Below are 12,186 nucleotides of genomic sequence, written 5' to 3'. Positions count from 1 at the left end.
AGCAACTTACAGTTAGCGAGTGCATACATTTCCATCCTGATACCTAATAATAATACTAATAATAATAAGGCTAATACCTGCTGCCTGATCCTACGGATTACAACTACAATCATGTAGCTACAGTGGCAAGCTATATGAAATGAAATCCTTTATTGAATAATTCTATGGCACTAGGAATAGGGTTAGACTATCTTCGAGGAATAGGCCTAGACTCTCATTGCTGGGGAGATCATTTGGTAATGCTTTACTTGACACCCAGTGTCATAACACATTATGACATGGTCATCACCATGTCATAATATGTCCTAACAGCTGATATAACTTGTCATAACCTGTCATAATATGGTCATAACACGGTGATGACCCATATATTTACAAGTGTTTTGACATATATTGCGTTATTTTATGGCTGGTTATGACACCTACATAAGAGTGTCAAAACCCACATTAAAAACAAAGATGTTTTGGGCCAATTAGTTTCCTATCGTTTGAAAGTTTGTTTCTTAAATGTTGTTGTTGTTGTAATGAACACTTTACAGTCATGTTTTTTCATCATATTTTAAATAACTTGTAGAAAATACACTTTATGACACTGTCAAGAAGCATTATGACCACCCTGTGTCACTTTACTTGGACTAAGAAAATACACTTTGACAATGTCAAGAAGCATTATGACCATCAATCATAAACGCCAGATAGGCCTATCACATACACGTCCATACATCGGTCATCAGTCAAAAAGAGGGTGTCTTGTCCTGCTCCTGAAATCTGCTCCTGCATTCATCCCAGACATCAGAAACAGAGCATTGGGGTTGGTGCATGTCTGACATCAATGCGTGCGCAATTACAATTATATTTTATATGGTCAATTTCCCAAAAAAGTATATAACATAAACATACTGTTGACACTTACACTATGGTGTAATGTAATGTTTTGCCTTGTGTGGTAGCTTTTGTGGGTTTTCACACTTATGTAGGTGTCATAACTAGCCATAAAATAAACGCAACATACTGTATGTCACAACAGGTCTAAATATATGCGTCATGACAGTGTTATGACCATATTACAAACAGGTTATGACAAGTTATGTCAGCTGTTATGACATATTATGACATGGTTATTACTTTACGCTGGGTGTCAAGTAAAGTGTTACCGATAAGGTATTTCTTGGCCAATTTATCCATCACATTTGTGGATTTTCTTTTTTTTAACAAGAGCAATGGAAGCCAAGCCATTTGTGCCTTATGAATGACTATATAAATTATGCCAGTCAGTGCAGGGCTATTCATTCATGTGGAGGCTGGTGTGGATCTGACTTGGGCAAACTGCTGATTTCGACATGTTCTCGGAAATAAAATAAACTCCTCTTGCCCAATCGATCAGTGTATTGTCCCACTGGCTCTGATTGCGAAGTTGCTTAAGCCTACCTATTAATTATGTCCTAATTATTACAGTGGGGGAAAAAAGTATTTAGTCAGCCACCAATTGTGCAAGTTCTCCCACTTAACAAGATGAGAGAGGCCTGTAATTTTCATCATAGGTACACGTCAACTATGACAGACAAAATGAGAAAAATAAATCCAGAAAATCACATTGTAGGAATTTTAATGAATTTATTTGCAAATTATGGTGGAAAATAAGTATTTGGTCAATAACAAAAGTTTCTCAATACTTTGTTATATACCCTTTGTTGGCAATGACACAGGTCAAACGTTTTCTGTAAGTCTTCACAAGGTTTTCACACACTGTTGCTGGTATTTTGGCCCATTCCTCCATGCAGATCTCCTCTAGAGCAGTGATGTTTTGGGGCTGTCGCTGGGCAACACAGACTTTCAACTCCCTCCAAAGATTTTCTATGGGGTTGAGATCTGGAGACTGGCTAGGCCACTCCAGGACCTTGAAATGCTTCTTACAAAGCCACTCCTTCGTTGCCCGGGCGGTGTGTTTGGGATCATTGTCATGCTGAAAGACCCAGCCACGTTTCATCTTCAATGCCCTTGCTGATGGAAGGAGGTTTTCACTCAAAATCTCACGATACATGGCCCCATTCATTCTTTCCTTTACACGGATCAGTCGACCTGGTCCCTTTGCAGAAAAAACAGCCCCAAAGCATGATGTTTCCACCCCCATGCTTCACAGTAGGTATGGTGTTCTTTGGATGCAACTCAGCATTCTTTGTCCTCCAAACACGACGAGTTGAGTTTTTACCAAAAATTTATATTTGGGTTTCATCTGACCATATGACATTCTCCCAATCCTCTTCTGGATCATCCAAATGCACTCTAGCAAATTTCAGACGGGCCTGGACATGTTCTGGCTTAGGCAGGGGGACACGTCTGGCACTGCAGGATTTGAGTCCCTGGCGGCGTAGTGTGTTACTGATGGTAGGCTTTGTTACTTTGGTCCCAGCTCTCTGCAGGTCATTCACTAGGTCCCCCCGTGTGGTTCTGGGATTTTTGCTCACCGTTCTTGTGATCATTTTGACCCCACAGGGAGTGAGATCTTGCGTGGAGCCCCAGATCGAGGGAGATTATCAGTGGTCTTGTATGTCTTCCATTTCCTAATAATTGCTCCCACAGTTGATTTCTTCAAACCAAGCTGCTTACCTATTGCAGATTCAGCCTTCCCAGCCTGGTGCAGGTCTACAATTTTGTTTCTGGTGTCCTTTGACAGCTCTTTGGTCTTGGCCATAGTGGAGTTTGGAGTGTGACTGTTTGAGGTTGTGGACAGGTGTCTTTTATACTGATAACAAGTTCAAACAGGTGCCATTAATACAGGTAACGAGTGGAGGACAGAGGAGCCTCTTAAAGAAGAAGTTACAGGTCTGTGAGAGCCAGAAATCTTGCTTGTTTGTAGGTGACCAAATACTTATTTTCCACAATAATTTGCAGATAAAATCTTTAAAAATCCTACAATGTGATTTTCTGGATTTTTTTTTCTCAATTTGTCTGTCATAGTTAACGTGTACCTATGATGAAAATTACAGGCCTCTCTCATCTTTTTAAGTGGGAGAACTTGCACAATTGGTGGCTGACTAAATACTTTTTTCCCCCACTGTATGTCGCAATAATGTGGTTCCCTTTCAAGTACATATTCAAGTGCAATCTCATAGTTTTGAGAAGCAGTGCGTGCATTTATTTATGTGTAGTGTGTGAGTGAGTACAGTGCCAAAGGGGATGCTCTGTCCAGCCCTTACCCTGAACACATCCTCGTGGCTCTCCTCCAAGTCTCCATTGCTGGTGACCGATATCTCTGCCGCAGGGCTCCTGTGGACCTCCTCATCCATAGTGCTCTCCTGCAATCACAAACAGCTATGGTAAGAGATTAGTACAGTGTTTCATACATTGCATGAGACTTACCTCAAGTGTGCACTGTGCATGAGTGAAGCTGTAGGCCTATGCTTTTACCCTAAAGTTTGTCTAGAAGAGTAAGCAGAGGGGACTCTCTCAACAGAATTTGATGTCTATGGGCTGCCATCTTGTGGTCACCGCCACCAGAAGTGATGAACAATACATTGAGATAACATCCTGCAGTATTAGGATGGTTTTTAAACAGTGTATTAAGCTCACGCTGAGTTATTGCATAAAAGGTCAACCTTCAGAGAATTACACCTGTTACCTCACATGCAAGCTCACCTAACCTCTTCAGAGAGCAAGAATAATAGGACAACTTCAAATGGTTTGTTGAGCCTTGGAGCTAGCTATCACTGCCCTGATTGAGCAGTATCAAATATTTCTTGCAACCAAATTAACAATTTCTACTCTACATAAATAGAACTGGAATCAACGCATGGTCCTTCGGTTGTTCCAAAGATCCACCCGGTCTCCATGGCAATGCTTTTACGTGGGCCTCTCCCAGGCCATTCCAGGTCTGCCATAGTTATCAGGGCAAAAAAATCCAACCATCTCTTTAGCCCTTTAGGATTGAGACGCTGTGCTATGACTGAGTGACATAGATTTTCAAATTGCCTCTCATTAACTCAGACAAAGCAGAACTATCTGGGTCAAGCAGAGTTATTGTACTGCTTCATATTTATAAACTAGGACTGCTCCAAGGAATCTGGGCAAGGCAAATTCAACAAACACAAGGGTGAAGCCGCTGTCAGTCAATCTTTTAAAAAATATCCACACACCAGACCAAACAAAAATTCCAGTTGTCAAAACAGATAGGGCTAAATGTCTGGTATGATATTGTTAAGAAGTGAGCCAAAGGGGCAACCCTTCAAGCCATTTAGACACTTCAGTCACATGCCGTCACCCATAGGGAGAATATGTAGGACTGTGAGAAGTGTGACGAGCACGCAGCACATTCACACCTTTTCCCACAGAACCACACTGACTGTCTGAGTCACCGTCAGCAGAGGCTAAAAATACAGATGGACGTACTTGCTAAAGCAGCAACACCAACCCTATTCATGCAGCATGAATTGTGTTGGTCAATTAAGCATGAATCTTTTTGTGTTTAAAGGCTTTGCTTAAACCTTGGGTCAAGGACAGCTACAATTTTAATTAAACACTCTTCCAAATTCTCTATAGGAAATTAAAAGGTATTATTAGGCTATAGTCCGTAGATAGAAAACCTCATGACATTGTAATCATTGACAAGACCCATGTGGAATTACTGTAACGGTGGTTAATAATTGGCCTTTTGATGCCTGATATAAATGTTAATGACATAGGCAGCTGTATTACATCAGTAAGTCAGGCTTTGGCACATTGGCTTACAACACCACCATAACTTCCTCTTGGAAGTTGGACACAGTAGAATGCTGTTCACACATCACACTTAAACAAAAGCCTGAATGACGAAAGCGTTGCATTTTCTGGGCCAGGATACCCAACCTGGCGTAGTTACGGTGGAAGGCTAGCACTTTTATAGCACTCAGTCAGTAGCTAACTGATAGCAGGTACATTATTTCGCGTTTCTAAAACCACTGTGGCAGGAGGTTGACACGGTCTCCTACCATTGTCAAGGGTTTATTACTATTTGGAAATACCACAGTTGAACATGACCTCCGCTCCTCAATGGCCTTGGACTGATGTCTAAATAATGCAGATAGCCGCCACTGGACAGCTAGCCAACATAGGCTAGCATTAGCATAAATGCTTGGGTGTGGTGCAAGTAAGCTTAACTGCTCCATTCACAGACCATGCTAATGAGAGCAAGCAGTGCTAATGCTAACATCAAAATGAGAGGATGAGCCAAGCCCTTAACAAGATTTAAAATGGCATCACAGAGTGAGACAAAATCAACCAGAGAAAGGGACAGGTCTGCTTCATGGGAACCAGGCGGGATCAAGTTTATGAACCAAGAGTAGGCTATCTGCTTGTTCAAACCTATCTGGAGGCCACACATGAATTTGTTGCTGCCTAAATATGACTATTATCTCGCACTCCATGCAAATGGAAAAATACACTATGTGTCTCATTTGGTATGTGCAAGGGTACATGAACCGCTCCAGATGACAAAACCTAATTAAGACTGTAGTGTTTGAGTTTTGGCCTCAATATATTTGGGAGGCTCGTCCAGGGTAGAAGTAGGCCAGTATACTTTCTCCTTATTCCATTGCATTAGGACAAAGCATAGGTAGTAATGCATTTCCTATACATTTACATTTACATTTTAGTCATTTAGCAGACGCTCTTATCCAGAGCGACTTACAGTTAGTGAATACATATTTTTTTTTATACTGGCCCCCCGTGGGAATCGAACCCACAACCCTGGCGTTGCAAACGCCATGCTCTATCAACTGAGCTACATAAATAATAATAATAATATGCCATTTAGCAGACGCTTTTATCCAAAGCGACTTACAGTCATGCGTGCATACATTATTTTTTTTTTGTGTATGGGTGGTCCCGGGGATTGAACCCACTACCTTGGCGTTTCAAGCGCCGTGCTCTACCAGCTGAGCTACAGAGGACCACAATCCCATCCCTGCCGGCCATTCCCTCCCCTACCCTGGACGACGCTGGGCCAATTGTGCGCCGCCCATGAGTCTCCCGGTCGCGGCCGGCTGCGACAGAGCCTGCAATGCAGTGCCTTAGACCACTGCGCCACTCAGGAGACATAGTTCAATAGGATTCAGTGTATGAAGATATTCTCTGTCATTGGACTTGTTTTAAACATTGCCCAGAACCCAGCTCCATAAGCAACAACGAACTTCGTGAAATGATTTGGACTGCTTTGGCAGCGGAATTTGTCAACAGTGCAGAAAGCACCAGGTATCAGATAACACACAACATTAATGTTTAAAAGGCCACAAGCCGTCCACATGCAGGCAGGCAACAGAGACATCCACAGGTAGGCTTGTCTAACTGTCGAGGTAGATAAGACAGACTCCCGTCTATCTGTCCACCCAGAGTATGAGTTGTAACAAGTCATCAGAGAGCTGTTGGGTATACCAGTGTTCACACTTTAAAAGTCAGCAACTGTATTGATAGACACCTGACAGCCTCAACAACTACCGGTATATCTAGGACTAGACTAAATACATTTGTTGGCAAAAGCTAATAGCAGTACCAATTCCTGAAGAACAAATAGACTGGTTACAAGAAACAGAAATGGTTCTAAGGTACTGAAAGGGTGAACATGGGGGCAAGGTTTGGCATGTCAGAGAGACAAAGCTCAGGCCCCTGGAGTTCAGTAGCCTGGAAACTAGCTAACAAGTGGGGGGAGGGAAGGATAACAACAGCAGCCTCCTGATCAGCTGAGCTGAGGGAGGAAAGCAAGGCTCACTTCTTAAAAAGCAGGGCAGAATGTAAAGCAACTGGGGCTTACTAGCGAGATGGGTACAGTGATTGCATAGTATGTGACTACTTCATGCAGCCCATTACAGAGAGCGAGTGCAAAAAAGACAGAAAGGCTATCAAAGAAAGAGTCAGTCACTATGAAGCCACAACATTTCAGGAGGGCATCGCCACCTGAAGCACACTCCGTTATGATGCACAATTACTCATTCAACGTTGGGAACGACCCAAGTGAATCTGCATTGAACTAACAGCTTGGAGTGCTCGGACACAACAGCAGGGGATCTGACATTGCCTGGGAACATCGAGGCAGCAGTCCAAATCCCTCTGCCTACAGCGATTACCCAGCCATGTGACAGGCCTATTGAATTCAGGGTGCTGTATCCACACACACAGGAAACATTGGGTGGGATTCTTATAATTGCTGGGATCGGTCACACGTACAGGCCACACCATGGCTAGGATGGGGACAAGAGTATCACCACTGCATAAAGGGTGGCTACTGGCTGGTATGCTGAGACTCAAAGGCAAACATAACAGCATGGCATGTACCTGTAAACACAACTCAATTAAAATTAATCAATAAAAATACAAATTAAATGAAACAATTGTATTGGCATTAGGCGGAGAATGCATGCAGGGGAATTCACAGGAAGCAGAGGCCATCACCAGCATTTTCACTGGTGCTACCAAACACCACAGTACAACACAACAAATCAGGAAGTATACCCCGTAAAAAGAAAGATAGTTACGCAAAAGTTACACCAACAACACAAATGGACTAGCCTCTACTCCTACTAGAGTTGCACCAAGCAGACACATTTGAAACATAAGAGGAAAGCACCAACCACAAAAAGGGATCAACGATTAAGGGAAATCTAAAATCAATAATTATTGATTCAGCGCTTTAACTCGAGTTCATGTTGTATTTTGTTAAGAAATGGTTAATTAGCTATATCAGCATTGGATATCATAATAACGATATCCACGTTTTTGTGACATATAGCAACATGAACCAGAGAGTACTGGAATGAATGATTCCCAGAGCTGTTGTCTGCATTGAAGATAAATATGTCACCTTTGTATGAGTGAGAGAATCTTCATTTTTCTTTTGGGGATCATCTTCCTTTGGTGTATTATCATCAGTAGTCACTATATGGCAATTTTCCCTTTTAGCACCGGCATTTTCGGAATGTGCATTGCCACTAGTGTTTGGAACACCATCATTATGCTCAGCATTCACACTGTTTTGCATAATGTCATTGTCGCTCTTAACATCATCATCATTTTGAGCATCATCGCTGTTTTCAGCATTATCGTTGTCATTTTGAACATCACTGTCGTTTTCAGCTCTGTCATCATGAGGCACTTCATCATTGTTCAGAACATATTCAGTACTATCAAAGCTGTGAGCATCCTCCTCGCTCTCTCTTTGAAAGTCCTCAGTATTCTGAGCCTCCTTAGAAGAATTCATTTGCAGTCCCTGGGCTGGAGCCTTCCCGGACTCAGCCTCAAGACTAACTTCGGACATTCCTGAAAACAAACAGATAGGAGGGCATGAATAGGTCCCTGCCAACCACCACATTTAATAACAGAGGGCATCGACCCAGGTAGCTGCATTGGTGGTCAACACCTCAAGACGCAAGAAAGCAGTCCTTTCAAGTTATTGATTTGCTGCGGGAAATAATGTAGCCTAAACTCATGGCACTCTTGTTTGTCTGGTGATTCTGTTTTACTAAGACTTAACATAACAAGGTGTAAAAAAAAGTGTAATGTTATTACACAGGCTGACTATTGTTAAGAATAAATACTAGGCCTATGTAGGCCTTTTTTAAATGCAACTCCATAGGGTGGGGAGGTATAAAGAACCTGGGTTGGGCCACTATTCCAGAGAAACAAATGTCAATGCACATTCTGGCATACAATGGCAATTGACAAATTAGGTTGGACAGCTATGCTGCTGGATAGGCTAGTTCATCACCACACAATCATTGTTTGTGCAGGGATCTTGACCCATGTCTTCAGGGCCGATTCCAGGCATAAGCAACATAAGCGGTCGCTTAGAGCCCCCAGCCGCCAGGGGGCCCCGATTGATTTTGTTAGTCATGCTCACTCAGATAACATAACATTGACATTTAAGTCATTTAGCAGACGCTCTTATCCAAATAACATGGCATAACATGTAAACATGGCATAGCTCCGTTGGTAGAGCATGGCGCTTGCAACGCCAGGGTTGTGGGTTCGATTCCCACGGGGGGCCAGTATGAAAAATGTATGCACTCACTAACTGTAAGTCGCTCTGGATAAGAGCGTCTGCTAAATTACGTAAATGTAAATTACAAAATGTGTATAATTGCAGGAAATTACCTTTAAAACTGAAAAAATGTCTTTCCACCCTTTTGGAAAAAGTGGCAGAATTGCAGGAAATTAGCTGTAGAACTGCAAAAGCTTTCTCTCTGCCCCGTGGCAAAATGAGTAGAATTGCATGAAAATTGTTATAAAATTGCAAAGTTCTCTCCACCAGACTCCATTGCAAAACGTGTAGAATTGCAGAATCATTGTTTTAAAACTGCAACATTTTCTCTACACCGAATGGCAAAATGTGTAGAATTGCAGGAAATTAACTTTAAAACTAAAATGTCCCTCTCTCTCCACAGTCAAGAGGGTGGCCACTAAAATGTTTTGAGGTGGGGGGCCCCTCAACAAAATCTCGCTTAGGGCCCCCAAATGGCTAGAGCCGGCCCTGCATGTCTAGCGATGGAGGGAGGAAGCATCCACTCTGACATTCAAGAACACTTTAAGGACTGGAGGGTCAGGTCTTGCTGATTCTTTTCAGTCTTAACTTCTATGACTGTTAAACAGAATCTCGTCCTGGTGGAGGAAACAGACATTTTAACCTTCAGTGCCCTGGTAGTACACACTGAGTATACAAAACATTAGGAACACCTGCTCATTCCACTTCAAATCAGTGTAGATGAAGGGGACAGGTTTAATAATGATTTTTAAGCCTTGAGACAATGATTGTGTATGTGTGCCATTCAGAGAGTGAATGGGCAAGGCAAAATATTTAAGTGCCTTTGAACGGGGTATAGATAGTAGGTGCCAGGCGCACCGGTTAGTGTGTCAAGAACTGCAACGCTGCTGGGTTTTTCACGCACAACAGTTTCCTGTGTGTATCAAGAATGGTCCACCACCCAAAAGACATCCAGCCAACTTGACACAACTGTGGGAATCATTGGAGTCAACATGGGCCAGCATCCCTGTGGAACGCTTTCGACACCATGTAGAGTCCAATGCCCCGACAGATTAAGGCTGTTCTGAGGGCAAAAAGTGGTCAACTCAATATTAGGTAGGTGTTCCTAATGTTTTGTGCACTCAGTGTATAGGCCTACTGTTCTATGACTTTTACCATTCCTGCTTTGTAGGCAAACATAGTTGTTCTCTCTTATATCCTGGTTATACCACAAGACTGTGGCTACAACTGTGCTTCCTGTAGATGACCAGATATTAGACCGTATATGTCATGGAAAACAGAGTAAAAAAAAGGATTTAAGGAGGTGAAGAATATTACCATTTAGACCTCTGAACAGAGAACATTATACTCTTCCTCAACATTCTACTCATTATAACATTAAAGTCATGTTGTACTTTAAAATGAGGGTGCTGATGCATCCTATTCAGTGAAGGAAGCGATTGACATGATGTCATGAACCAAATATACAAAAGATATCCAAATGAGGGGATGAGGGAAACTGTTGGAAACTGTTGGTAATGTTGGATATGGTTGTTATTAGGCTATTTTATAAACCAATTCAAGTGTGACATCAGAATTGAAGCTTTAGTGTGTATGTAAATTACATTTCAAGTTGAACACTTGATTCCATAACAGAGGGTGTTGAGGGTGTTGTAGGCCTAAATGTCTGAATTTAGTGATTTGTTGGCCTCTATAGAGAATATTGAAATAAACAGGAGAAGTTCAAGTTCGTTTTGCATGGCCCGGTGCCCCAACGGAGTGTCTAAAATATACAAACGGGGCCATGCAAAACGAACTCACCCACCGGACTAAACGTCATAATGGACACGTAAACGGTAGAGTTCACAAGTTTGCAACTTATAGCTATATTATTCATCTGTGGTTATCCTATCTCATTTATTGAATCAAAATAAAACTATTGGCTAACTTAATTGATTGTGAGTTAAACCCTGAAACGTTGTCTGGCTTCGCTGCTACGCCTAGCATTCCATTCTAACAAAGCAGAACTAACTTTTGATTTATAATACTAGCTAGTAGCTACCTGGCTAACGTTATAATATGTCTTAGTTAACTAGCTAGCTAGAAACATTAACTTAGACAACATTGCAACGTAGCTGGCTAGCTAGCAGGTACAGTAACAGTTGCCTGCTAGCTGTAACGCTACAGTTAGTTATGACTGACACTGACAGTCAGTCAGAAGAACGCAACACGTTGCTTAACGTTGGATGTGCCACTTTCTGCATTTGTTCAGCTGAGTACACTCACCAAACGCGGAAACTAGCGGTGACACGAGAGCTAACATTTATAACTACCTACAGTACCTAACTAGCTTGCTTTCTACACACAAACGTCATTAACGTTCCCTAACTAACCAGCTAAGTCACATGACACGGTCATTAGACCGTCGCTAACTAAACTTAGCTTGATAGCTAAAGTTAGCTAGCTAGCTTGACTGCTTGTTGTTGTGCTTAAAAACGTAAATATGCAACTGATTGTGGTCAGAAAATGTACCTGCAGCTTTTGTCCGGACCTTTATCTCTCTGTGTTTCTTGGTGCAAAAAGTTCCACTCCCGGGATTTGGGAAGAAAATACAGCTTGCTCACTACTCACTGTATAAAATGTAATTCGGCGCCCATTGGCATTGTGTCCCTGACCTGTGTGAAGCTACCCACAATAAGGACAACAGTAGAATTTGCGGTTCGCATTCAAAATAAAGGTTCCCCATTGAAACGGATACAAATAGTGGAATATTACTAGATAATGCTAAACAAGGTTGGAATGCTGTTATATAACATACAAATAAATACAATACATAATTTATTTAACAATAAACAGTAAAAAAAAAGTTCAAATCGCACTGTGTATGTATTAGACTGCATAATTGCATTGGGGGCATACATACACTGAGTGTATAAAACATTAGGATACCTACCTAATATTGAGTTGCATCCCCAGCTTCAATTCGTTGGGGCATGCACTCTACAAGGTGTTGAAAGCGTTCCATAGGGATGCTGGCCCATGTTGACTCCAATGCTTCCCACAGTTGTGTCAAGTTGGCTGGATGTCCTTTGGGTGGTGGACCATTCTTGATACACACAATAAAATGTTGAGCATGAAAATCCCAGCAGCGTTGCAGTTCTTGACACACTCAAGCCGGTGCACCTACTACCATACCCCTTTCA

At 42.0% G+C, this 12,186-nt stretch overlaps 1 protein-coding gene across 1 annotated transcript in view; it reads right to left on the bottom strand.

The window, feature by feature from the left end:
* LOC121560978 (arfaptin-1) overlaps window positions 1-11,659 on the bottom strand; it is a 40,661-nt gene extending 29,002 nt beyond the window's left edge. The window contains 3 exon segments of the mRNA XM_041873729.2: window positions 3,198-3,296; window positions 7,829-8,283; window positions 11,516-11,659. Of these exon segments, the coding sequence (XP_041729663.2) occupies window positions 3,198-3,296; window positions 7,829-8,281 (552 nt within the window). The 5' untranslated portion in view covers window positions 8,282-8,283; window positions 11,516-11,659.
* Window positions 11,660-12,186: the final 527 nt, after the last annotated feature.

Source organism: Coregonus clupeaformis, chromosome 36 (assembly GCF_020615455.1).
Source record: "Coregonus clupeaformis isolate EN_2021a chromosome 36, ASM2061545v1, whole genome shotgun sequence".
NCBI classification, from domain to species: Eukaryota; Metazoa; Chordata; class Actinopteri; order Salmoniformes; family Salmonidae; genus Coregonus; species Coregonus clupeaformis.
This window is presented reverse-complemented; position numbering and strand designations above follow the sequence as displayed.